The sequence below is a fragment of the Candida dubliniensis genome, chromosome 1 (genome assembly GCF_000026945.1).
Source record: "Candida dubliniensis CD36 chromosome 1, complete sequence".
NCBI classification, from domain to species: domain Eukaryota; kingdom Fungi; phylum Ascomycota; class Pichiomycetes; order Serinales; family Debaryomycetaceae; genus Candida; species Candida dubliniensis.
In genome coordinates, this window is record NC_012860.1 from 3,025,669 (window position 1) to 3,051,255 (window position 25,587).

The 25,587-nt window shown below is 33.5% G+C and overlaps 13 protein-coding genes across 13 annotated transcripts; 8 read left to right on the plus strand and 5 right to left on the minus strand. All coding sequences in view use genetic code 12, as the record gives it.

Annotated features, from left to right (window-relative positions):
- Nucleotides 1-1,898: 1,898 nt before the first annotated feature.
- Nucleotides 1,899-4,674, plus strand: CD36_12600 (conserved hypothetical protein; the record flags this gene model as incomplete). Its single annotated transcript, XM_002417854.1, has 2 exons — nucleotides 1,899-1,945; nucleotides 2,022-4,674. 2 exons carry the CDS (start codon nucleotides 1,899-1,901, stop codon nucleotides 4,672-4,674), a joined length of 2,700 nt encoding a protein of 899 aa, XP_002417899.1.
- A 780-nt stretch (nucleotides 4,675-5,454) lies between these two features.
- On the plus strand, nucleotides 5,455-7,137 carry CD36_12610 (L-lactate dehydrogenase [cytochrome], putative; the record flags this gene model as incomplete). The annotated part of the gene is made up of 1 exon (XM_002417855.1): nucleotides 5,455-7,137. One exon carries the CDS (start codon nucleotides 5,455-5,457, stop codon nucleotides 7,135-7,137), a length of 1,683 nt encoding a protein of 560 aa, XP_002417900.1.
- Nucleotides 7,138-8,109: 972 nt separating this feature from the next.
- Nucleotides 8,110-9,822, plus strand: CD36_12620 ((metalloregulation?) transcriptional activator, putative; the record flags this gene model as incomplete). Its single annotated transcript, XM_002417856.1, has 1 exon — nucleotides 8,110-9,822. The coding sequence occupies one exon, from the start codon at nucleotides 8,110-8,112 to the stop codon at nucleotides 9,820-9,822; it is 1,713 nt and encodes a 570-aa protein (XP_002417901.1).
- A 76-nt stretch (nucleotides 9,823-9,898) lies between these two features.
- CD36_12630 (RAN binding protein, putative) lies at nucleotides 9,899-11,152 on the minus strand (the record flags this gene model as incomplete). Its single annotated transcript, XM_002417857.1, has 1 exon — nucleotides 9,899-11,152. One exon carries the CDS (start codon nucleotides 11,150-11,152, stop codon nucleotides 9,899-9,901), a length of 1,254 nt encoding a protein of 417 aa, XP_002417902.1.
- A 323-nt stretch (nucleotides 11,153-11,475) lies between these two features.
- CD36_12640 (SWI/SNF family member, DNA-dependent ATPase, DNA repair and recombination protein, putative) lies at nucleotides 11,476-13,995 on the plus strand (the record flags this gene model as incomplete). The annotated part of the gene is made up of 1 exon (XM_002417858.1): nucleotides 11,476-13,995. One exon carries the CDS (start codon nucleotides 11,476-11,478, stop codon nucleotides 13,993-13,995), a length of 2,520 nt encoding a protein of 839 aa, XP_002417903.1.
- Nucleotides 13,996-14,377: 382 nt separating this feature from the next.
- On the plus strand, nucleotides 14,378-16,294 carry CD36_12650 (fumarate reductase, putative; the record flags this gene model as incomplete). Its single annotated transcript, XM_002417859.1, has 1 exon — nucleotides 14,378-16,294. The coding sequence occupies one exon, from the start codon at nucleotides 14,378-14,380 to the stop codon at nucleotides 16,292-16,294; it is 1,917 nt and encodes a 638-aa protein (XP_002417904.1).
- A 69-nt stretch (nucleotides 16,295-16,363) lies between these two features.
- Nucleotides 16,364-16,897, minus strand: CD36_12660 (glycine cleavage system H protein, mitochondrial precursor, putative; the record flags this gene model as incomplete). The annotated part of the gene is made up of 1 exon (XM_002417860.1): nucleotides 16,364-16,897. The coding sequence occupies one exon, from the start codon at nucleotides 16,895-16,897 to the stop codon at nucleotides 16,364-16,366; it is 534 nt and encodes a 177-aa protein (XP_002417905.1).
- Nucleotides 16,898-17,464: 567 nt separating this feature from the next.
- Nucleotides 17,465-17,877, minus strand: CD36_12670 (vesicle membrane receptor protein (v-SNARE), synaptobrevin/VAMP family member, putative; the record flags this gene model as incomplete). The annotated part of the gene is made up of 2 exons (XM_002417861.1): nucleotides 17,465-17,713; nucleotides 17,791-17,877. 2 exons carry the CDS (start codon nucleotides 17,875-17,877, stop codon nucleotides 17,465-17,467), a joined length of 336 nt encoding a protein of 111 aa, XP_002417906.1.
- A 242-nt stretch (nucleotides 17,878-18,119) lies between these two features.
- On the plus strand, nucleotides 18,120-18,479 carry CD36_12680 (hypothetical protein; the record flags this gene model as incomplete). Its single annotated transcript, XM_002417862.1, has 1 exon — nucleotides 18,120-18,479. The coding sequence occupies one exon, from the start codon at nucleotides 18,120-18,122 to the stop codon at nucleotides 18,477-18,479; it is 360 nt and encodes a 119-aa protein (XP_002417907.1).
- An 891-nt stretch (nucleotides 18,480-19,370) lies between these two features.
- Nucleotides 19,371-21,133, plus strand: ACT1 (actin; the record flags this gene model as incomplete). Its single annotated transcript, XM_002417863.1, has 2 exons — nucleotides 19,371-19,380; nucleotides 20,013-21,133. The coding sequence occupies 2 exons, from the start codon at nucleotides 19,371-19,373 to the stop codon at nucleotides 21,131-21,133; spliced, it is 1,131 nt and encodes a 376-aa protein (XP_002417908.1).
- A 216-nt stretch (nucleotides 21,134-21,349) lies between these two features.
- Nucleotides 21,350-21,652, minus strand: CD36_12700 (outer kinetochore protein, putative; the record flags this gene model as incomplete). Its single annotated transcript, XM_002417864.1, has 1 exon — nucleotides 21,350-21,652. The coding sequence occupies one exon, from the start codon at nucleotides 21,650-21,652 to the stop codon at nucleotides 21,350-21,352; it is 303 nt and encodes a 100-aa protein (XP_002417909.1).
- A 238-nt stretch (nucleotides 21,653-21,890) lies between these two features.
- Nucleotides 21,891-23,780, plus strand: CD36_12710 (Kelch-repeats protein, putative; the record flags this gene model as incomplete). The annotated part of the gene is made up of 1 exon (XM_002417865.1): nucleotides 21,891-23,780. The coding sequence occupies one exon, from the start codon at nucleotides 21,891-21,893 to the stop codon at nucleotides 23,778-23,780; it is 1,890 nt and encodes a 629-aa protein (XP_002417910.1).
- A 60-nt stretch (nucleotides 23,781-23,840) lies between these two features.
- CD36_12720 (18S rRNA dimethylase, putative) lies at nucleotides 23,841-24,833 on the minus strand (the record flags this gene model as incomplete). Its single annotated transcript, XM_002417866.1, has 1 exon — nucleotides 23,841-24,833. One exon carries the CDS (start codon nucleotides 24,831-24,833, stop codon nucleotides 23,841-23,843), a length of 993 nt encoding a protein of 330 aa, XP_002417911.1.
- Nucleotides 24,834-25,587: the final 754 nt, after the last annotated feature.

The following is a 25,587-nucleotide window of genomic DNA, read 5'->3' on the forward strand; positions in this document are numbered from 1 at the left end:
AACCATGTAGACACACAAAAGGTAAGTTTTGACATCACAACAACTATTTCTTCAATAATACTAGAGGAAACAAACTAAAAGAGAAAACACGGGTGTAATTACACCACCAATTAATTCCCTCTTAGAAAATGTAAAGTCCGCATCAATGATTTTGCAACTAATGGTAATCTCCACAAGAAACTTTGACATAATACTTGGTTTTAGTAGTAGAAGCTCAAACGAAACTAATTGTTAACAAAACATTGTATTTGAAATTGCACTGGAGGTCGGAATTATATTCAATACAGGTTAGTGGCATTCTCATATGTATTGTCCATTTCTTTTGCAAGCAGAACCAGATCATACAACTGCATATTATTGGCATATCCAACGAGCCATGAATGTACCTACATTTTAAAAGCTCATATATAATTTAACATCATCAACTAGCAACAATTGAATGATTTAATGTCTCACACGTCTAGGTACATGAAACGACATTCATAGTGGAGATGTCTTCTTAGGATTTATACACTTCTTTTCTAAAATAATAATTTGGTTGGACATGCAATATTGGATCCCCCAAAGCTCATTTCTTTTTGTAACAGAAGTGGTTCAATTTCACAAGAGTCTTGTTCTCTGTTGTATGAGAAGAATAGTACAGATAATATGACAGTCATAAATAATTGCAAAATTACTATACCCAGTGTCCAACATCTGAACATACAAACACAACTTAAGGCACATAAACGACAATACAGAGGTGTATAACATTTATATTCAAGTTTTGACAGTTAGCAATACCTTGGCTACTGAATTTACCAGAAGTTAGATATCTTTTACTTTGCCAAATAAGATAATGTGAAGTATAAACTATCACTAATATGTCAATCTAATTACCTGAAAGCAAAGTTGGATAGTTCTGACCACAAAAAAAGTTTCCGTATTGTGGTCTAAACTTCAATTATTTTTACGAATCTATTGTATTGATGATACAAACTTAAATTACTCTCAATATCTTGTATTTCCAATAGTTGTATCTGTAGATAAAGATTGATTGATATTCAAGCCACAACTTGTTTTTTGCAGATCTAATTAGCGGAGTTCTTTGTTAAACCTTGTATTCAAATTATACCCGTGAATTCCAAATCATCTTATTGTCCTCCATTTCTATTAAATTCTCACCTGGTGGTTATCATTATTCCAATTTGTCCCAACAAGAAAAGCGACATCACCAAACAATAAGAATAGGATAACTCGGCCCATTTGAAGTTGATTGTTAATACGTAGTTGTCTTTTGTTTGTTTGGTTAATTACTCCAAACTATTGTTCCATGTCTCAAAATAAATCAAATTTGCTTTGTACTGCATTGTCTTCATTGATGGGTATTAAAATTCTTCTCTTATTGTTTCTATTCTTTGTTTTTTTGCTTTGTTTCATTGGCATTCTTAGTAGTTTTTGTACACAAAATCTCTTTGAGTGATTTAGAATGGAATTAAACGGCAATGTGCTGGTTAAGTCGTATTTGCTGTGTATGATTACTCGTTTTACATTACCTAATTGGCAATGGAATTTTACTGGTCCTCAATTTCATTTTGTAAAATGATCAGGTGGGAGATGAAACATTCCTATGAATATGTATATATAGGATGTATTTCACCATATTTTTTTTGTGAACAAATTATATAAATGTAAATTTCAAATAAAGATTCCTCCTCCTCCTCATCTTACCCACAAATATAACATTGTGGATATAGTTTTCCCTTTGTTTCACTTTTTTCTTATATTCTATTCTATATTATATGACGATTTGCTTTTTCCGCCACCGTGACGAAATAAACTGAAAAAAAAAAAATAGAAAACGAGAAGCTTAAAATAAAAGAACAAGAATTCCGAAATATTTAACGGTAAGAAACGGCATGACACCAAGTACAACAAAAAGAGTTCAGCAAAGAAGAAGTACATCGTATGTATTCATATGAATATTTGTTAATTACAAATGACTTACCCCCACCAAGATTACTAACATTTTTGGAAAATAGATGTAAACTATGTCGAACAATCAAAAGAAAATGTGACGGGAATACACCGTGTTCAAATTGTATTAGACGAGAACAAGAATGTGTTTATCCAGAGGTGGACAAAAGAAAGAAACGTTATTCAATAGAATATATCACTAATTTAGAGAATTTAAACCAACAACTACAGCAACAAATACAGAGTATAATAAATTTGAAAGATAATCCTGGTCAGTTAAACTTGAAATTATCGGAACTAGTAGAATCCTCAGGCCATTTTTCGGATAATACTGAGACTAGACTGGATTCATCTTATGGTTCACCAGTACTATCTAAATCTGATGCCCCAGGTAATGGGTATAATTTAGTGGGAGAAGTAGGTACTTCCAGGGTGCATGGATCAAACTTTCATCTTCACCAAAACCATTACCAAAACCACCAAGACCACCCCCACCAACAACAAAGTGCTAGTGAATCAAGTACAAAGTCTTTGCCAGACTCCCCCTATTCTGTTAGTTCTACTTCTCCCCAGATATTAAGATTCCCTTCACAACAGTTTCAACAACAGACGCGACAGAATCTTTTCCGACAAACGGGGTTGCAACTGCACTGCCCTGTTTCTGCTAGTACTTCTAGCCCAAATACTCCTAGTGGCAATGGGAGTGTATCAAATGATAGGACACCTCCACCACTGTTACCAGTTCTACCAACAACAGGATCTGCATTACCCACACTATTGCCACAACCAAGACCTGATTTTGATTTTACTCCCAAATTCTTCCGTGGACCCAGTGGGAAATCCAATATGGCGTTTGGTGCATCTACTGTTTATGATGCTGATGAATCCATGGTAATGAATGTGAATCAAATCCAAGAAAGATGGGGGAACACTATTAAATTGGCCAAATTGAAAAATGTTCCTGAAGCTGATGATAAATCACAATCACCTCAAGTAATCAAAAAGGGTCGAGCTGAAACCATTGAAATGATTACTAATGAACGAGCTAAGAAATATTTCGATTTAGCTTTCAAATATTTTGATAGACCAATTTTGTGTTATTTGATTGATCGACCTAAAACGACAAAATTATATGAAGAAATATGTACCAACAAGAACGATTTATCGAAAATTGAGGATATTTTAGGAATGTTCCCAACCAATCAATTTATTTCAATTGAACTAATTGCAGCATTAATTGCTTCTGGTGCATTATATGATGATAATTTAGATTGTGTTAGAGAGTATTTGACATTACTGAAAACTGAAATGTTTATTGATAGTTCCGGATGTCTAACTTTTAACGAGAGTTCTTATCCAAAGTTACAAGCGATGTTAGTAAGTGCACTTTTAGAGTTAGGATTAGGTGAATTAACAACAGCATGGGAATTGTCAGGATTTGCCCTTCGAATGGGATTAGATTTAGGGTTTGACAATTTTGTTAAAGATGGACCCGATAAAGATGTTAATGATTTGAAGAATTTGGTATTCTGGGGAAGTTATATAATTGATAAATACGCCGGATTGATATTTGGTCGTATTACTATGTTGTATGTTCCTCCAGGGACCCCCATGATGTTTGCCAAAACTGAAGATGATAAATTGCCGCATTTAGCCCAATTAATTATAGAATCACAACCAATGATAAGTTGCATATATGAAACTTTACCATATAAAGATGCTGAACATTCGAAAAGAAATTTCTTACATAGATATGATCTATTACAAGGATACAATCAAAGATTAGAGGAATGGAAAAATAGTTTACCAGAAAAATTTTATTGGAATAAAGAAATTTTAATAAATACTGTATCTGATGAATCAGTTGATCATCTGTTGAAGATTGCTTATTATTTGATTTTTTTAATTATGAATAAACCATTTTTGAAATTACCTATTGGGTCCGATCTTAATGCTTTTAGTGGAATTGTTGATGAAATAGAAATCATAATGAAATATATCCCTGATGATAAATATTTATTGAATTTGGTGATGTATTATGTTTTGGTATTATTGATCCAATCACTACTGGCTCAAGTTTCATACACTAATATCAATAATTACAATCAAAACTTGAAATTTTTACATCAGTTATTATTTTTCGTTGAAAGAATGAGTAAGACTTTAAGAGTTGACGTATGGTTGATTTGTAAGAAGGTTCATAGTAATTTTCAAAACAGATCTAAAGAATTGGAAGAATTGATGAGACAGTTTGGCGAGAAATTGGAACCCAAATATGAACACCCTTCAATAATTCAACACGAACAACTGTATGTACAACAACAACAACGAGAGCCACAACACCACCACCACCACCACCACCCACAACAACAACAACAATTTAAGCATGACGAAGACACTTCTAGGGAACATCTTTCGCAGTATTCAGATTCACAAACCAATGGCAAGATCAATCCTTGTGATAACATGTTACAAAATGACCAGTTTATTAAAATGGTGGATACATTGTTTGAATCAGATATGGGTAATGGTCAACAACAGGACCAACAGCATCAAGAACACGATTTTGAAGAGCAAAATTATCAACAACAAGAACCACAACAAATACCTAGTCAACCAGAATTACTAGATCCAACTTTGTTTAATTCTATGTTAAATGAAAATGGTTCTACTTTTAACAGCATATTCAGTTTTGATTCAGAAGGGTTTGGTTTATGAATATGGGATGTATCAATTCTCACATAGATTTTCAATTATAAAAATTAAGTTAACTTAAATTAAATTATATAGAAATGAAATTAAAAAAAAAAAAAAAAAAATTTGATTTCCGGAGTTAAACAATGAACTGGTTTCTAGCCAGTAAAATGGTTGGTTATTTAATTTTTGTGTAGAGACTTGTTTCCTCTCCTTGTCCCGTTCCGATTATAAGTTTTGGCAATAACCGGTAATGTGGAATGATTTTTTCCGGCAGCGTCTAATTGAATTCTTTTTCTCGGGTACGCAACCCCGAAGATTAAATCGAATGTGCATATTTACCCACTTTTACTTTAGGAAGGGATGTAATAATCCGCCACAGAATCATTACTGTTTGGAGTAAATGTATATTTACTTTGTTTAGTATCCAATCCAAGTGGGGTAAACATGAACCCCAATCTTTATTTGTTTAACACCACTCCGTGTAATCTATGGTGAAACTTTGTAACTCTTTGACATAGAATGCACCCACATCCCAACAATAAGAATCATTGGGGGAAGGAAAGGAAAATGAGTTATATTTGCTTTTGTAGTGGTAGTGGTGGTGGGGGGAAATTGCGAAAGTTTCAGACTATTTTCTGTTGTGAGCATTTGATAACAAATGGAGAAATTATAATTGGCCCATTTATATAAACATAGTAAGATTCCCTCCACATTAAACTATTCCAAAATTAAAAAGAAAAAGATAACTCAATCAGCTCAATTAACTATTCTAATTTTGCAAATTATATTACATCCTTACAAATGGTACTTTCATTACAAGAAGTTTCTCAACACAACAAGAAAGATGATTGTTGGGTAATTATTCACGATAAAGCATATGATCTTTCTGATTTTATAGATGAACATCCTGGTGGACTGGCAATTATTATGAAATATGCTGGTAAAGATGCAACCAAGGCATTTGATCCTATTCATCCTGGTGATACTTTAACCAAATATTTACAACCCAAATATCACAAGGGAGAAGTTGAAAAAAAGAAGAAAAAGAAGAAGCAACCAAGCACTACTACTAATAATGATGCAGATGCAAACAAAACTGCAAAGGAAGCCCCGGTCTCACAAGAAACAGTTGATGAATTTGATGTTGAGTATGATGAGCAGGATAACAAGGCTGCTATCACTAGTAGTGTTGAAGTAAATGGAAAAGATAGCAACAACAACAACAACAACGAGGACGACGAATATGATGACGACGATGATGATCCACCAACTGAAGAAGAACTCAAACGTCGTCAACTTGTTAAAAACAAACCAGATATTTCCCAAATTTATAACTTGTATGATTTTGAATTTGTTGCTCGTCATACCATGGATCCAATTGGGTGGGCATACTACCTGTCGCTGGCAGATGGGGAAGCCACATTTAGATTAAATACTGGAAGTTATCAAAGAATTTTGTTCAAGCCAAGAGTAATGATTGATGTTACTGAAGTTGACACATCAACTACAATGTTGGGTACTAATGTTTCTGCTCCATTTTACATCACTGCTACGGCATTAGGTAAACTTGGACACCCTGATGGTGAAAAAGTTTTAACACGTGGAGCATATAAACATGATATCATTCAAATGATCCCCACTTTGGCCTCATGTTCATTTGATGAAATTGTTGATGAATCCAAACCAAATCAAACTCAATGGTTCCAACTTTATGTGAATTCGGATCGTGAAATCACCAAGAAAATTGTTCAACATGCTGAAGCAAGAGGTATGAAAGGGTTATTTATTACAGTTGATGCTCCACAATTGGGTAGAAGAGAAAAAGATATGAAGACTAAAAGTATTGTTGATTTAAGTTTTGTTCAAGGTGAAGATGATGAAGCTGATCGATCTCAAGGATCAGCTAGAGCAATTTCTTCTTTTATTGACACTAGTTTGAGTTGGAAAGATTTGGAATGGTTTAAATCAATCACTAAAATGCCAATAATATTAAAAGGGGTTCAAAGAGTGGAAGATGCCATTATAGCAGCAGAACATGGTTGTGCTGGGGTAGTATTGAGTAATCATGGTGGTAGACAATTGGAATTTTCTCCACCACCAATTGAAGTTTTAGCTGAATTGATGCCAATTTTAAGAGAAAAAGGTTTAGCTGATAAATTTGAGGTTTATATAGATGGTGGGGTTAGAAGAGCCACTGATGTTTTAAAAGCAATTTGTTTAGGGGCAAAAGGTGTTGGTATTGGTCGACCATTCTTGTATGCAATGACAGGTTATGGTGATGCTGGGGTTAACAAAGCTATACAATTACTCAAAGATGAAATGGTTATGAACATGAGATTATTGGGAGTTAACAAACTTGAAGAATTGAATGAATCATTTGTTGATACCAGATTTATGCAAACAAGATACGTTCCTGATGATGTATTGTTTAACAGAGTTTATGAACCAGTGCCATTACCAAAATTCAAGGATACAAAATTGTAGAACAATTTAAGAAATCTATAAATATATAAAATAAATATTATACAATAAACTATAGTTTGCAAAGAATCAAAGGGAGGGAAATGAGATTCTAGACCTTTAAAAGATATACTTGTTTTTATGATCACTAACAATTAATAGAATAGGTTGTGATACCTTAACATAGAATATACGTAGATCTTAGTAATATATTTTTATCTACAAATTTACAATTTCGTCAAACTTTAACATTCAAAGAAGGTAAAGAAGAAGAAGAAGCTTAGTTTAAAAGGCAAAATAAAATACAAGGCTAAATTGGTTTAGATCATTTCTTTCTTTCTTTCTTTCTTTCCTTCTTTCTACTTGTCTGGTAAAAACCTTTTACCACATTATATGGATTTAGAGTTGTTCTTTCTACCCACAAAAGTTAAAAAGTTTGCCCTTCTCTCTCTTATATTCTTAGCTTATTTATGTTTGCAACCCCTCTATGTTCCATTTATATGAATTGCCAAACTTTTTAGTGTAGTAAGTGGAATGTATCATTATTACTCTCGTGATGTGACATCCTCACATGTTAACATTAAAAAATAGGCTCAGGGGATGGCCATCCATCTATTGGAGGGGGGTGGATTTTCAAAAGAAACAATGCCATGTTTTGACACAAGAAACACGACCAATTTTCCCGTGGTGGTGTGGACCATATTACCATAGTGAAATCTAATACGCTGCACATGTTCACCTACCACCTTTAAAAACAAAGTTCTTTGTAAGAAGAAGAAAAAAAATTAAATGCGGGAAAGACACCAGAAGCAGAAGCAGAAGCAGAAAAAAAAAATTTTGACTGAGAAAGAGAGGCAGAAGAGAACAGAAACAGAACAAAAAAAAAAAGAAAACAATTTCCACTCTCCATATAAATTAAACCTTCAAATTACTAATAATTTCAAACCAAATAAGATTAATATACTAGCTGTAGTCGCCACCATTTTATTTTTGGAGATGTTGATCAAAGGAGTCAAATACGCCTGTGAAAGATGTATCAGAGGCCATCGTGTCACAACGTGTACCCATTCTAATGAACCATTGACTATGATAAAACCAAAGGGGAGACCAGTGACACAATGTCAACACTGTCGTGAAAATAGAAAATCAAAGAATTTGCATGTCTCATGTACATGTGGTAAAAAGGGCAAAAATGGTTCACATTTACCTTCATGTGCCTGTCACAAGACTAGTCATTGTACTTGTTCCACCAATCTGACCAAGAAACCCACCGCAAAGGGTGATATTTACCATATGACTGCTTCGGAAAAGGCCAAAAAGAAATCATTAATAGATGCTGCTAATGCCGGTTTAAAGAAAAGATCAGATTCTGTATCAACAACTCAATCAGGTACAAGTAGTGTCGCCTCCCCATCGAGTGCTGCTTCTCCAAACAAAAAACAATCGGTACCACCACCACCACAACAACAAAGAAAACAACAACTGACCCTGCCAAATCAATCACAACAATCCGCACCACCAGCATATAATTATCTTCTGGACCAAAACTTTGTGATAGAAGATATTGTTTTCCCATTTAGCACTGACAATGGATTGTTTGATATGTTTTCTTCGAATGCGACATCAGAAGCAGGTGCTAGAGACTCTCAAATAGCCACTGCCAGTAATCTAGCAAGCGACAACTCAACTCCTTATAATCTTAATTCCGATGCAGGGATCAGTTATTCCAATAAAGATGTGGGGCTACCACTAAGTCCCAATGAAACTGAAGCTGACCCCATGTTCCCCTTATTCCCCCTTGTAGGTACACAAAGTTTCGATCGTGAAAACCAACCGCTTCTGGCATTATCTAATGGGAAGGAACCACCACAACAACCAACACCAGTCAGACCTCATGTTAGCACTGCCATGAATAATATTAGTTCTAACTCATATTCCTCGATCCCATCTGCAGTCGAAGTTAGTTCAATAAATCATCTGCAATCACGTCCTAAACGACCAGAAAGTGTTTTATCTATAGCATCAAATTCATCAACTAGGTCATTTGATTTTTTTGGAAACACCCACACTAATTATAACTCATCTTTTTTGAATGGAAGTTTACCCACGTCTTCTACTTCAGCTGCATTCCCTCCATCTAATGGTTTTGATGAAAACAATTTAACGAATATTAATGCTGACGACCACAATAATATGCAACATCATTTTGGAAGAACGGGTTTGGGCGCAGCTAAATTTGGATCTCAATTGAGTAAAATTGAGTCGGAAATGTATACCGATAATTTTTTCGATGATCCCCAGTCACAAAATGTCGATCAATTACAGTTCCCTGAATCAACAGCAATACCAAATTTGTACAATGTTGCTGAGTTTAATGGAAGTGATAACTATGCAAGTAGTAACCCCAGTAATTATGATGTTAATAATAACTCCGACGTGATCACAAATGGCACTAATATGGAAAACAACAACGACCTAAATTACCAAAACTATAATAATGAAATCAAAACTAACATCAAAGATAATGGTAGCAGTGCTGTTGGGAACCTTAGTCAGGATCGTGTAATTTCGACGTCACTGCAACTTCCTGATACTGCTGATATTGTTGTGCCCAATTTATATAATGTTCAAGATATTTTGAGTGATTCCGCTTTTGATGATTTTATACCTACGCTAGCGGGTAACAATAAAGATCAGAGTAATATATAGTATAGTTTATATTTATAATAACACTACACATTGTTCTAATAAAATGAATAAATGAATAAATTTGCAATCCCCTGTATTACTTTGATTTTTTCTTTGGTTCTTTTATATCGAGATTTTTTAATCGATTGATATTGGAATCCATAGTCATAGTGTTTTCTTTATTAATCTTTTTCAATTCATCTTTTTTCTTTTGAGATAATGTTTTAGGTAAACCTTGGTCATGTACTTGATCATGAAGGTATAAAGACAAGACTTCGTCAGGAATATCTAAAATTGATTTGGATTCTATTTCTTCTAAACGACATAAACGTATGAGATATTCAAGTAATGAAAGACTACTATTTTTAATACGGTTTGTATTGATTTTGTCAACAGGTTTGTTGTCATCTTGATCTTCATCACTGTCTTCATCAAATTCGCCTTCCTTAAGTTCACCCAATGCTACCCATTCTTCAGATCCATTTTGTTTCAAAATTTTAATAATTAATACTGGAGAACTTCTTTCTTCAAGTCTCAATAACTTCCCAGATGCCGTGAAAAACATCAGTTGAATTGATTTTAAATCAACTATCATTTCCCCTGGTTTATCTTCTTCATCGTCATGATATCTCCCATCATTAAAATCCTCATTTATTTTCAATTGGTATTGATAATCACCTTGTTTATTAATAGTAACAGAACTTCGGGCAAATGTTTCTTTCCAATTAATACAAGCTAATTCATCAACATTATCGTCAATATATTTTAATCGACTTGGATTATAAAATATTGAATAAACCACTAAATCAAAATCAGGTCCAATTGTGTCATTAGTGGGATTATTTATATAATTTGCTGCTTGAAGTAATCTTCCTGGTGATATCCCATGTACATTAACTTTCCCATTAAAATTCACTCCCAGAGTAGCTAAAACTAAATTAAGAATTGGAATTGCTTCATTGATATCATATAATAAAGAATTCATATAATTTTCAACTTGTTTGATTGATTCTTTTTCATTAGCACCACTTAAATTAAGACTAATTTCATTAATATTATTATCAAATTCATTCAATTGTGTTTGTAAATCATTAATTAATTGTAAACTACTTTCTAAAACTGTGTTTCCTCTGGCAGCTGCTAATTTAATTAAATCAATTGTTACAGTAACTATATCAATTTTGGTCTTTAATTTATTCCGTTTATTTTGAATCTTATGTTGAGCCAGTTCAGGAATCTTGTCTAGAAAAGTCGATATGGTTTTTATGGCATATCCTGAAGCAAGTGAAATTCCTGATCTAATGGCAAATGATACAGCTTGATTACTTGCTTTAATAAGAATTTGATCCATGGTTGATGGTAGTTGGTTAATTGGTAGAATAGACGATGAGAGGAATCTTTATAGAAGAAGCGTGGTACAGGTTTCTAATTGTGATGTCGTGTGTATTTGACCAAACTATATTTGCCGGAAAAACGAACCTGGTGGTGGTAAATATTTCGCGATCACAGTTGATTCATTTTTCTTTTTTTTTTTCCGGTGTGTCTTCTATTGTTTGTTTTTGTTTTTGTTTTTGTTTTTCATTTCCAGTCTCTTTTTCTTTAATCACTATTACATCAACCATAATCTTTCAAATCATATATACAATTTATAATAACAACACATTTTGGATAATAATGGCAGTTAGGAAACCTTTAACTCAGTTTACTACCCCTTTAGGTTCAGGAGCAGGTGTTCCCAAAGACAAACGACCACCACGCGTCACAGATTCTGCCACGCGATTGGCAAAACCATTTAAAGTTCCATTTGCATCGAATCTGAAATCAGTATCCTCAACAACTATCACAATTTCACGTAGACCAGTTAGGTCTTCGCGTAAAAGAACAAATTACGCGGATTATGGGATTGCATCTGACGATGAGAAAGATGATCATAGTGTCAATGAAGATGGACAAATAATAAAACGTAAAAAATTTGGAGCATTATTACCAAGATCAGTTATTAATTCTGACAATATTGCTAGAAACGAAGATAAATTTAGACGTTCCTTTACTGTCCCATTTGATAAAAATAATACCAAACAAACAGAAATTGAAAGAGGTCCACCACCACCATTAGGAACAAAAGTACGAGCAATTCTTCCACCTCGTGCATTACATGATCCAACTAGTGAATTTGCAATAGTGCTTTATGATCCAACAGTTGATAAAATTCCAAAAATTTCTGAAGTGGAAAGTTCTAGTTCTCCTGAACCGGAACCAGAACCAGAACCTGAACAGGGACAAAGACCATCCAAGAGAAAAAGAACTCACAAATCTTTAGCAGAAATATTAGGAATAGTGACCAACCCTGAAGAGAAATTATCGAAATACCCTGATGTTCCTGTTGTTATAGATCCAAAATTAGCCAAAATATTACGTCCTCATCAAATTGCTGGTGTTAAATTTTTGTATCGATGCACGGCAGGGTTAATTGATGCTAGAGCCAAAGGATGTATTATGGCTGATGAAATGGGTTTAGGGAAAACTTTACAATGTCTTGCATTAATGTGGACATTGCTTCGACAATCACCAAGAGGGAAGAGAACAATAGAAAAATGTATTATTGTTTGTCCTTCTTCATTAGTTAGAAATTGGGCTAATGAAATTGTCAAATGGTTAGGTGAAGGTGCACTAACTCCTTTGGCTGTTGATGGTAAAAGTACCAAATCTAGTGACTTGGGTACTGCTTTACAACAATGGTCAACTGCTCAAGGGAGAAATATAGTTCGACCGGTGTTAATCATATCGTATGAAACATTACGTAGGAATGTCGACAAATTAGCTGGTACTGAGGTTGGTTTAATGTTGGCCGATGAAGGTCATCGATTGAAAAATGGTGACTCGTTAACATTCACAGCATTGAATTCATTGAGGTGTGAAAGAAGAGTCATTTTATCTGGTACTCCTATCCAAAATGATTTATCGGAATATTTTTCATTATTGAATTTTGCCAACCCAGGTTATTTGGGTACAAGAAATGAATTTAGAAAAAATTATGAAAATGCTATTTTGAGAGGCAGAGATTCTACTGCAACTGATGAAGAACGTGCAAAAGGTGACAAGAAATTAGGAGAATTGTCACAAATGGTTTCTAAATTTATTATTAGAAGAACCAATGATATTTTATCAAAATACTTGCCCATCAAATACGAGTATGTGTTGTTCACGGGTTTATCACCAATGCAGAAAACTTTGTATAATCATTTCATTACATCTCCAGAAATTAAAAAGTTAATTAAAGGTATTGGATCACAACCATTAAAAGCGATTGGTATGTTGAAAAAACTTTGTAATCATCCTGATTTGTTAGATTTACCTGATGATATCGAAGGTTCAGCAGATTTAATTCCAGATGATTATCAATCATCGATTGCTGGTGGGTCAGCAGGTCGTAATCGTGAAATTCAGACTTGGTTTAGTGGTAAATTTCTAATATTGGAGAGATTTCTTCGGAAAATCAATAAAGAAACTGATGATAAAATTGTCTTAATTTCAAATTATACACAAACTTTGGATTTGATTGAAAAAATGTGTCGTTACAAGAAGTATGGGGTTTTGAGATTAGATGGTACTATGAATATAAATAAACGACAAAAATTGGTCGATAAATTCAATGATCCAAATGGACCAGAGTTTATCTTTTTGCTTTCTTCCAAAGCTGGTGGTTGTGGCATCAACTTAATTGGTGCTAACCGATTAGTTTTGATTGATCCCGATTGGAATCCGGCCCTGGACCAACAAGCTTTGGCTCGTGTCTGGAGAGACGGTCAGAAAAAGGATTGTTTCATATACAGGCTTATATCTACTGGCACAATTGAAGAAAAGATTTTCCAAAGACAATCAATGAAAATGTCATTATCGAGTTGTGTTGTTGATGAAAAAGAAGACGTTGAAAGACTTTTCTCTTCTGAAAATTTAAGGCAATTATTTAAATTCCAACCTGATACTGAATGTGATACTCATGATACCTTCCATTGTAATCGTTGTAAAAAGGATAAAGGACAATTCATAAAGGCACCAGCAATGCTTTATGGTGATGCCACGACTTGGAATCATTTGAATCATCAAGCATTAGGTAATAACGAGGATATTCTAGTAGCCAATGAGGCTCAGCACAATGATGTATCTTTTGCATTCCAGTATATATCTCATTAAATAGAGTTAATGCATTAATTGTTATACTTAATTTGTGGGGAGTGGTGGTGGGGGGAATGTTTGCCGGAAAACTACAATGAAAAAAACCGAAACAATAAAGCTGCCATGGATGTGGGAACACGGTCCGAGGTGGTGAATAGGAAGCGGGAGCACTTACCCGCAAGAGTATTGTTTTTGTGTGTACTTGCTTCTTCTGCTTTAATCTCCAGATTTTTTCCGTTTCTCTCTCCCCCTCCCCACACACTAAATTAACTGCACCCAATGAAAATTGATTTATAAGTAATCTGTCAAATGACTCAAGTTTAATTTTTCTTCAATCATATTCTATTCCATTATCATTACAACTAACCTATTCCAATTGAATCTTATAAACTAAATTACAATGTCAACAACTATTCCTTCAAACCCTATACTTATCGTTGGTGGTGGATTAGCTGGTCTTTCTGCTGCTCATCAAGCATATCTTCGTGGTGCCAATATTGTTTTATTAGATAAAGAAAGTTTTCTTAGTGGTAACAGTGGGAAAGCAACTTCAGGTATCAATGGTGCCTTGACCAGAACCCAAGTCAATTTAAAAATTCCTGATTCAGTAGAACAATTTTATCAAGATACATTAGCTAGTGCTAAAGACCGGGCCCATCCAGAGTTAATTAAAGTTTTAACTTATAATTCAGCTGATGCGGTTCATTGGTTACAAGAAGTTTTTGATTTAGATTTGACGGTTGTTTCTAGATTAGGAGGACATTCTCAACCTAGAACCCATCGTGGGCATGATGCCAAATTTCCTGGAATGGCAATCACCTATAGATTATTGGAGAGATTGGAAACTCTTGCTGAAACTGAACCTGATCGTGTTGTTATTCTTAAGAATAGTCAAGTTATTGATTTAATTTTGGAAGATGATAATAAAGTTGTTGGTGTCAAATACAAAAATTTGAAAGATAAATCTAAACATGAATTACATGGACCAGTGATTTTACTGACTGGTGGATATGCTGCTGATTTTACGAAAAATAGTTTAATCAGAAAGTATCGACCAGATATCATTGATTTGCCTTCTACAAATGGTGGACACGCTACTGGGGACGGTCAGAAAATCGTCCAGAAAAACAAGGGTCAAGTTTTGGATATGGATAAAATTCAAGTACATCCAACTGGACTTATTAGTTATAAGGATAAAGATGTTGTTGAAAGGAAAAAAACGCCACGATTCTTGTTTCTTGGTGCTGAGGCCTTACGAGGTGAAGGTGGGATAATTTTCAATTCTAAAGGTGAACGATTTGTTGATGAATTGGGAACTCGTGATTGGGTATCTGGAGAAATGGATAAACAAATTAAACAAGGCAATTTCTCAATTCGATTAGTTTTAAGTGAAAAAGCTGGTGAAAACTTAAAATTCCATGTAAAACATTATACTCAAAGAGGGTTAATGAGGACAGTTTCTGGTAAAGAACTTGTTGAAGAGATTGGTTGCTCTGAAGACACTATTAAAAGGCAACTCGATACTTACAATGATGCTGCCTCGGGTGCCATCAAGGATCCATTTGGGAAAAAGTATTTCCCAGCTACACCTTTTGAATACTCTCCAGATGCCAAGTATCATGTATCGTTTATTACTCCAGTTCTTCACTTTACAATGGGTGGTGTGAAAATCAATGACAAGACCCAAGTTATTGCTTCCAATGATAGTCCATTTGAAGGATTATATGCTGCTGGTGAAGTCGCAGGGGGTGTTCATGGCCACAATCGTTTAGGTGGATCTTCGTTGTTGGCATGTGTTGTTTATGGGAGATTAGCTGCTGATCAAGCTTCTAGTTACAAGTTCCATAAATTGAGTTTTGGTGATGGTGACAACATTGCTTCTGCTAGTCAAAGATTGAAAATGATCAACTTACATATTGATCCTAGTAATGGTAGAATTATTATAGACACTAATGGAAATGTCCCTGAAAATCAATCAACCTCAAACCTGACTAATGGTGCTTCAGCTGCTGCACCACAAAAGAAAACCCCTAAAGAACCCAAAACATTTTCAGTTCCTGACAAGGAATTTACTGCTGAAGAGGTTGCTCAACATAATAAGCCTAATGATTGTTGGTGTATTATCAAAAATGTAGTTCTTGATTTAACTCCATTTTTGGGTGATCACCCTGGAGGTAAAGAATCAATTGCCAATTTTGCAGGAAGAGATGCCACTGAAAGTTTTGCTATGTTGCATGATGATGATTTCATCCCCAAGTATGTTGCTAGTTGTGTGTTGGGTAGATTGAAAGGTAAAACACCAGAGTTACAATTGTAGAATTTTAACTGTGTAAAATTAGATATGCATTTTTAAATAAATTTACAACTTTCTTTTTTATTCAACTATTTAATGTCCTTCTTCTTCTTCTTCTAAAAATTTCTTGTATTGCTCTTCATTCATTAAAGTTTCAGAATTGGTAACTTGAGCAGGATCATCCAATTTAATGTGAACGATCCACCCGTCTTTTGTTGGGTCGTGGTTCAAAATACCTGGTTCACTTTCTAAATTGAGATTGACACCAACAACTTCACCGTCAACTGGAGAATAAACATCAGCAGATGATTTGACAGATTCAACAGAACCCAAAGTTTCATTCAATTCCAAACGATCACCAACTTCTGGTAAATCAACAAAAGTAACATCACCTAAAGCTTGAGCAGCATATTGAGTGATACCTACAAAAGCAGAATCATCATCGTACAAATGAACCCATTCATGATCTTCAGTAAATTTCGTTGCAACTGGTGTCTTTTCATGTAAATACTTGTAGGCGTGTGAGTCTTTATCTATCAATTGAAATCTGGTTGAAAATGTGGAGAAGGTTCTGAAACTTGGTGTGACGAGTCTCAATGAAGTTGGTCTTAATAATGTTCTAATCATGATTGGCAATGCTTGATGTTTGAGATATAAGAAAAAAAAGTAATATATTAATCTAAGATGAAAGATGTTAGGAATATCTGAAATAAAGTTGAAGAAAAACAATGAAAAAAAAAAAAAAAAAAAATTGGTTAGTGGTGGTGGGAGGGAGGAGGAGGAGAAGAATGGCTCCATAAACCAGATTTCATTGGACATTTATTTTGACTTCTTTCACAAAGGGTTAGGAAAAAAAAAATGTTAGCAACATCAACACCAAGAGAAAACACCAACTTGACTTCTGTTTTCTCATCAGAGTCACTTGGTTGGAAAAAAAAAAAAAAAAACACTCATACAAAGCTGATCAGACTGATTATTGTTCTTTTATATATAGCGAATAAATACAATCTTACATATATTCACCGTAAGTAATAACTAACATAAAATATTAAACAAAAATAAAAACTACCACAATGAAAAGAAGAAGAAGAAGAAAAAGAAAAATACCAAGCAAATAAAGAGGGCTACAGATTCCATTCCACCCCCCACTCCCCAATTTTCGAAAAGATGATTTATACACAGCTAATATTTCAATTAACTAAAATGAACAGCAATTGGAACCACAATAACTATGATGACAATGATTATACCAAAAATAAGACACATTCTCATTTTAAAATCTTTCCACCACATATCTTTTCTCACTCTGTTAGCACCTCTTCTAAAACCCTGGGCACTGATTGCCAAATTATCCGTTTTATTTTCAATAGAGTCTAACCTCTCACCTCTTTCGGCCACTTTGTTGATGTTGTCTCTCATAATACCAACAGTATCATCGATTTGCTAAATCATATGTTAGTATATGTGCTCTACCACCTTAAAAATCAAATGAAAACTACTAAATGTTATGCAATACATACAGCCTGTATGGCAGCGGTTCTGGAGTTTGATTGATCACCAGTAGTTTGGTTTGGAATGTATGGATCATATGGTGCTGAAGATGACATTTTTATTTTCTTTATGTATTAAGAACTCTTGGTTGTTGTATTTCTATGGAGATATAATGCTTGTATGTGAACGCAAAAAGGATTCAAAAAAAACAAAAAAGAATCTATTGTGCTTGAATGATATGATAAATAATTTGTTTATGTAATGATATATGATTGATTGATTGGGATCTATTTGATAAATTGTAATCAATGTTTTCCAGATAGACCTTATACCTTTAATAGAGCAAGGGAGAGATTAAATGACCAGGATGTTTTTTTGGTTGTTCGGTTTTTTTTTTTTCTTGTCTTTCCTTTTTCTTCTTTATTGGCAAAACTTACTACTCTTTCTTTGCCCAACTACCACGACTACTTATTATTTATTCTTTTTCTTTTGCTCTAACCAACCTATTTCAGTCCAATACTTTGTTTACAAATTATATTGGTGGGTTTTAATATTGATACAGATGTTAGAATTACCAGCCTCGTTTATAATGAGCTTTGCCTGGAATTTTGAAGCAGTAAAAGAAATTGTTTTTATAGTGGCAAAAGCACCTAAAGTCTTAGAAATTAAAACACCAAAAAAAAAAAAAGATCTCGGCTATGCCAACCAAAACGAATGACATTATTATGTAAAAGAAGAAGAAACCTGTAATTCCGACAAAAAAAATAAAAATGAAACTATCTGACTGTACTGCAGCTGATATCCGTGGTCAGGGGTCTTTCAGCATCTCAAAGAGGTTTATACTCGAAGTAAATAGGTTTAATGACTTCAAAGCTTTCAGGACCAGCTAATAAATGACTGCAAAACCCGAGAAGCAATCTCTTACATAAGCAAGTAGTTCTTACACATAGGGCTATATTAATCAGCAAATAATAATACCTACATCTGGCAAACCTGAGACCACCAGTTTGTAATTTATTACGGCTCGTATGTGACACCGATCAGTAGAAGGAAAGAGAAAAGACAGACCAAATACACATTTGCAACAGCACAAGTACAACGAATATTTCAGCGTCAAAAACAAAGCATAAAAGAAAAACGGTATTTCCAACAACAACACCCTTTACTTTTACTTTGTTGTTGTTGTTGTTGTTGTTTGTATTGCAATTTTTTTTTTCACTCGTAATACCATAAAATTTCGGTCTGAGTAGGATATTTTTAATAGTTAATTTTCTAATCGTGTAATTTATTTCTATGTATATGTTTAATAGTGTGCGCTGCACAAAAATTGTTTTGTTGTTCTTTATTCGGTTAAAAAAAAAAAGATCCAAACACACACGCTATTAATTAACATTTTGGTTGTTCAACGTAGTAAACACATTTTTTTTCTTCTTCTTCTTCTTCATTTTGCTCACTCACTCAACTGAAAATTTACTTGCCAACGAAACAATTTTTATATATTTCACTTTTTTCCTTAATCTTTTTTTTTTTTCTTCCTTTTAATTTTCACTTTGGTTTTCTTTCTTTTTTGAAACATTATCTCGACATTAATATAAAATAATCATTAAAAATGGACGGTGGTATGTTTATATTTAACTTAGATTTAATTGATTGATTAATCAGTTGGATGATTTCATTTCGATAGAGTGTTGTTGTTTAGATCTGGGTGGGAAAAGAACCCATTTCCATTCAGATCAAGTTTTTTGTTGTCGACATAATATTTCTCGTTTGGGATGTTACTGTCACATTAACACACAAGCTTATAATTTTGAAGTGGTACATCAGGAGTTTGACTACCATTGGATGTGTTCCAATTTAGTGTATTTGTCGTTCCCCTTTCAATTTCGTGTTTAAGTTTAATTGATTGATTGATTGATCTGTCGGCAATGGTTTCAAACCATTCGGTGAATAATATCATTGATCAATTAAAAAACAAGGTTTAATACTTCAATGACAATGTTTAATGTTTTTCAACAAGCGTTTGTGCAAATCAATTGATTCATGATTGCCTTTGATGTTGACGAGTTTCCAATTTCGAGTTCTGGTTATCTGACCTATAACAGATTTCCGGTTCATTGTAAATTTTTCGACGTTAGTGCACACAACACACAACAAAAACAGCAACAAAAAAAAAATATTGTATTGAAACCAACAACTGCAACAAGTCCCCTTTTTTTTTTTAATGACTGTCGTACTAACCCATTTTTTATAGAAGAAGTTGCTGCTTTAGTTATCGATAACGGTTCTGGTATGTGTAAAGCCGGTTTTGCCGGTGATGACGCTCCAAGAGCTGTGTTCCCATCTCTCGTTGGTAGACCAAGACATCAAGGTATCATGGTTGGTATGGGTCAAAAAGATTCTTACGTCGGTGACGAAGCCCAATCCAAAAGAGGTATTTTGACCTTGAGATACCCAATTGAACACGGTATTGTTTCCAACTGGGACGATATGGAAAAAATCTGGCATCACACTTTCTACAACGAATTGAGAGTTGCTCCAGAAGAACATCCAGTTTTGTTGACCGAAGCTCCAATGAATCCAAAATCTAACAGAGAAAAGATGACTCAAATCATGTTTGAAACATTCAATGTTCCAGCTTTCTACGTTTCCATTCAAGCTGTTTTGTCTTTGTACTCTTCTGGTAGAACCACCGGTATTGTTTTGGATTCTGGTGATGGTGTTACTCACGTTGTTCCAATTTACGCTGGTTTCTCCTTACCACATGGTATTTTGAGAATTGATTTGGCTGGTAGAGACTTGACCAACCACTTGTCCAAGATTTTGTCTGAACGTGGTTACAGTTTCACTACTAGTGCTGAAAGAGAAATTGTCAGAGACATTAAAGAAAGATTATGTTACGTTGCTTTGGATTTCGAACAAGAAATGCAAACTTCTTCTCAATCTTCTGCTATTGAAAAATCTTATGAATTGCCAGATGGTCAAGTTATCACTATTGGTAACGAAAGATTCAGAGCTCCAGAAGCTTTGTTCAGACCAGCTGATTTGGGTTTGGAAGCTGCTGGTATTGACCAAACCACTTTCAACTCCATCATGAAGTGTGACATGGATGTTAGAAAGGAATTATACGGTAACATTGTTATGTCTGGTGGTACTACCATGTTCCCAGGTATTGCTGAACGTATGCAAAAGGAAATTACTGCTTTGGCTCCATCTTCTATGAAAGTTAAGATTATTGCTCCTCCAGAAAGAAAATACTCTGTCTGGATTGGTGGTTCTATCTTGGCTTCATTGTCTACTTTCCAACAAATGTGGATTTCAAAACAAGAATACGACGAATCTGGTCCATCTATTGTTCATCACAAATGTTTCTAAGTTAAATCTGGAACTGATTTTGTATTCTTGTTATTCTTCTTTTTGTTATTACATATATAACTTGTTACTTTTTAAAAAATCTTTGTTTATTTTATAAATATATAAAACTAAATTAAGAAGAGAGAGAATGAAATTTTGCTGGTTTTTTGTAGCTTTAGCTGGAAGAACAAATATTATATATTAAAAAGTTCAGACAATTAAAACTGTTGACTCTTTCTATATGTTGTTGTTGTTGCTGTTTTCATCTTCTATGTCGGAAGAATTTGTTTTATTATTATTTTCATCATGAGTACTCTCTCTTGTTTGGCGATTCATCCCATCATAAAATGTAGACCATAATCTAGCAACATCATCAAATTCTTTACCTATTTGTTTCAGTTCATGTAATGATCTATTCAAAGTTTCTAAGTTTGTATGTATTTTAGTTAAATTGTTAGATATTTCTTGTATTAGTAAATCACGTTGTTTTATGAAATATTCATTTTTAGGAGGAGTAGATAAAGATGAAGAATTTGACATTTTCAGAAAGCTTTTGTCAATAAAGAAATTATTTGATGGTTTTGAATTTGTTGTTGTAGTTGTTGTTGTTGTTGTTGTTTATAGTTTTTATTTTTTTGTCGCTTCAACTTTATCTGAAAAATACAAGAGTGCGGTTCCAAGGGATCCTGTCCGCGTACAGATCTCCAAAGTGGTTTTAAAAAATTTTCTTTTTCATTTTTCAACTTTTACATATTTCTAAAACATCTAACCTTCCAGTATGGCAAAGAAAGATAAAAAGTCCAAAGAGGCTAAAAAGGCTAGAGCTGCTGAAAAGCAAAAAAAAAGTGCTGCTAAAGCTGAATTAAAAGATAAAAAATTGGCAAAAAAATTAGGTGAAGAAGAAGATGATGATGATATTGATGCTATTTTAGAAAAATATGCTCAAGAACAATTAGAATTTACTGAAATCAAAATTGATATTTGTGATCATCACCCTACGAAAAGATTAAATCCAACTATGGTTAGTAATCCTTTACATAATAAACGTGAATTGATATTATTTGGAGGTGAAAATAGTGATGGACATGTCAGTAAATTTTATAATGATTTATATACTTATTCCATTGATAATGATATTTGGAGGAAATTTTCTAGTAAAAATTCTCCATTACCAAGATCTTCTCATGCCATGTGTTCTCATCCTTCAGGGATAATATTAATGTTTGGTGGGGAATTTTCTTCTCCAAAACAATCGACATTTTATCATTATGGTGATACTTGGATACTTGATGCCGATACAAAAGAATGGCAAAAATTAGATTCTAAAAAAGGTCCTAGTGCAAGATCAGGTCATAGAATGGCAGTTTGGAAAAATTATATTATTTTACATGGTGGATTTAGAGATTTGGGTACCATGACTACTTATTTAAATGATATTTGGTTATTTGATGTAACTGAATTCAAATGGATTCAAGTTGAATTTCCTCCAAATCATCCTATTCCTGATGCTAGATCAGGACATTCTTTATTACCATGTGCTGATGGGGCAGTTGTTTATGGAGGCTATACCAAAGTGAAAGCTAAAAAAGGTTTACAAAAGGGTAAAGTGTTGAATGATTGTTGGTTATTAAAAATGAAACCAGATCCTAAAGCTGTACGATTTGAAAGAAGGAAAAAACAGGGGGCTTTACCATCACCAAGAGTTGGATGTTCTTTAGTTTATCATAAAAATAGAGGAATGTTATTTGGAGGGGTTTACGATTTTGAAGAAAGTGAGGAAAATTTGGATTCAGAATTTTATAATCAATTATATACTTATCATATTGAAAGTAACCGTTGGTATAATTTATATTTGAAACCTCAAAGAAAGAAAAAGGAAACAATTAAAGAAAAAACTCGAGATGAAGATTTAGAAGAAATTTTGAATTCAATTTTGGCAAAAGCAAATTTAAATGATGAAATAGATAATGAAGAAGTAACCAAAATTGAACAATTAAAACAACTTGAAAAAAATAATAATGAACCAGAACGGGAAACCATTGAATATCCAATTATGAATCAATTACCTCATCCTAGATTCAATGCTACCACGTGTGTTGTCGATGATGTCTTGTATATATATGGGGGTATTTTTGAAAGAGGAGAACAAGAATTTAATTTAGATTCATTTTATGCTATTGATTTGGGAAGATTAGATGGGGTTAAAGTATTTTGGGAAGATTTATCTGAATTAGACAAGAGTGAGGCCAATTCTGATGAAGAAGAAGATGATGATGAGGATGAAGGTGGTGATGATGAAGAAGAAGATGAGGTGGATAATATTCTTGAAGATGAATTAGAGGACGAAGAAGTGGAAGAAGAGGAGGAGGAAGGAGAAATTGAAGAAGAGTTCCCAGATGCAAGATCATGGTTGCCTCATCCAAAACCATTTGAGTCGTTGCGTGCTTTCTATTCTCGTACTGGGGCCCAATTTTTGGAATGGGCTATTTCAAGTAATAGAGACGCTCGTGGTAAAGATTTGAAAAAGGCTGCATTTGATATGTGTGAAGATAGATTTTGGGAAAGAAGAGAAGCAGTGTCTGTTGCTGAGGATAACTTGGAAGAAATGGGTGGTGTTGGTGAAGTTGTTGAAAAAGACACTAGCAAAACCCCATCTAAAAGAAGATAGAAAGACATATATATATAGATAGATAGATAGATAGACTTATTTTGTGTTATTATTATAATTCTATGCAAAATGAATACCTACTTGATGAAATGCGTATAATAACTTTAAGAAATCGGTTTGATCCAATTTACCTGCTCTTTTATCGGAAAATCCAGTTTCAGTCAAGACAGTGGTAATCTTGTTTTTAACTACATCTTTTAATGAAACTGATTTATCATCCACCATCATAGAATCATCAGTATTATTATTATTAGTACTCTCTTGTGTTGCCAAAAAAGTTTTATAATTTTTTTCCAAAATATCAATCACATTAGAAGATTTAAATCCTGCCGCTATGGTTTTATTTTTCCTCACAAAAACTATTCTTAATAATCCATCCCATTCATTAAAATCAATATTAGGTCTGGGATTTTTCACTTCTATTCTCACCACACTTGATTCAACTTGTGGTGGTGGTCGGAAATTATTTTTACCCACTTTCATTATATGTGTAACATTAGCCCACATTTGCACATTTGCTGATAATCGGCAATATAATTCTTCACCTGGTCTTGCCACTAATCTTTGAGCAAATTCTCTTTGAAACATTAAAATTGATACTCTTGGTGGTCTAGGTTGATTCAATAATTTGAATACAAGAGGTGATGATATTTGATAAGGAGTATTGGAAATACAAATATCAAAATAAGGTAAATCTGTCTTCATAAAATCCCCTAATAGAATCTCTAATTTCTTTTCTTGTGGTGTTCCATGTACCCTTTTCGTTAATTCTGCTGCCATTCTTGGATCCATTTCCACAGCAATAACTTTCCGAGCTTTTTCTAAAATACGAACCGTCAAATTACCAGTACCAGGACCAACTTCCAATACTATATCACTTGGTTTGATTTGAGCTTTATCAACAATTCCTTGGGCCACTAAGGGATTTTTCAAAATATGTTGACCCAAATTAGTGTTGAATTTAAACACTGAATTCAAATGTTTTTCTGCTGCAACTTTATTAGCAGTAGGATTGGATGCTGTTGAAAATTTCTTCTTTGGAGCTTTACCCATTGTTGGTTGGTCTTTGGTTATTTTTATTGGTTTTGAAGTTAGTATGATTTGATTATATCAATCTCATCTCGCTTTGAATAATTTTTTTTTTTTTTTTTTTTGATTTGTCTCTCATCGGAGGGTATGTTAATTAAGGGGGAGGACAAATAAAATAAGAATGTATGTGAGAATAAAAAACACACACAGGAAATATTATTGTACTATAGTACACGCCTCCCAATAAAGAATGTCGTCAATTCTTTGCAAAAAAGAGAAAGAGAGAGAGCGTGTATGTATGTATGTTGAACGCGACACTCGTTTAGAAAACTACAGGGACACAAGGTAACATATTAAATAACACTAACTAATAATGCTATAAAAATAAATGAATTTATGAAACATGTATAATAACACAATCGAAAATAATTTTCTATTGTACCTTTCCGTTGTCATCACAAAACGTTGAAAATTAATAACAACAACAAGAACAACATATGCAGATACATATTACATATTACATGAATACCAAAAAAATTCAATTATTAACATACGTTAAAAAAGAAGAACAAGGGTTAAGAAAGAATCCACATACAACCCATACAATACATACATTCCAAAAAAAAAAAAAATTAAAATTAAAAGAATTCGTTTTTGTAATTTTTTTACCCGCTGTGGTTTTTATATTCCCATTAAAGATTTTCCTTTCCCAACTTCAAGTTTTTTTTTTACTTTGTTTTTCAAGTTTTCCTTTCTTCTTTTCCCAATTTACAACTAT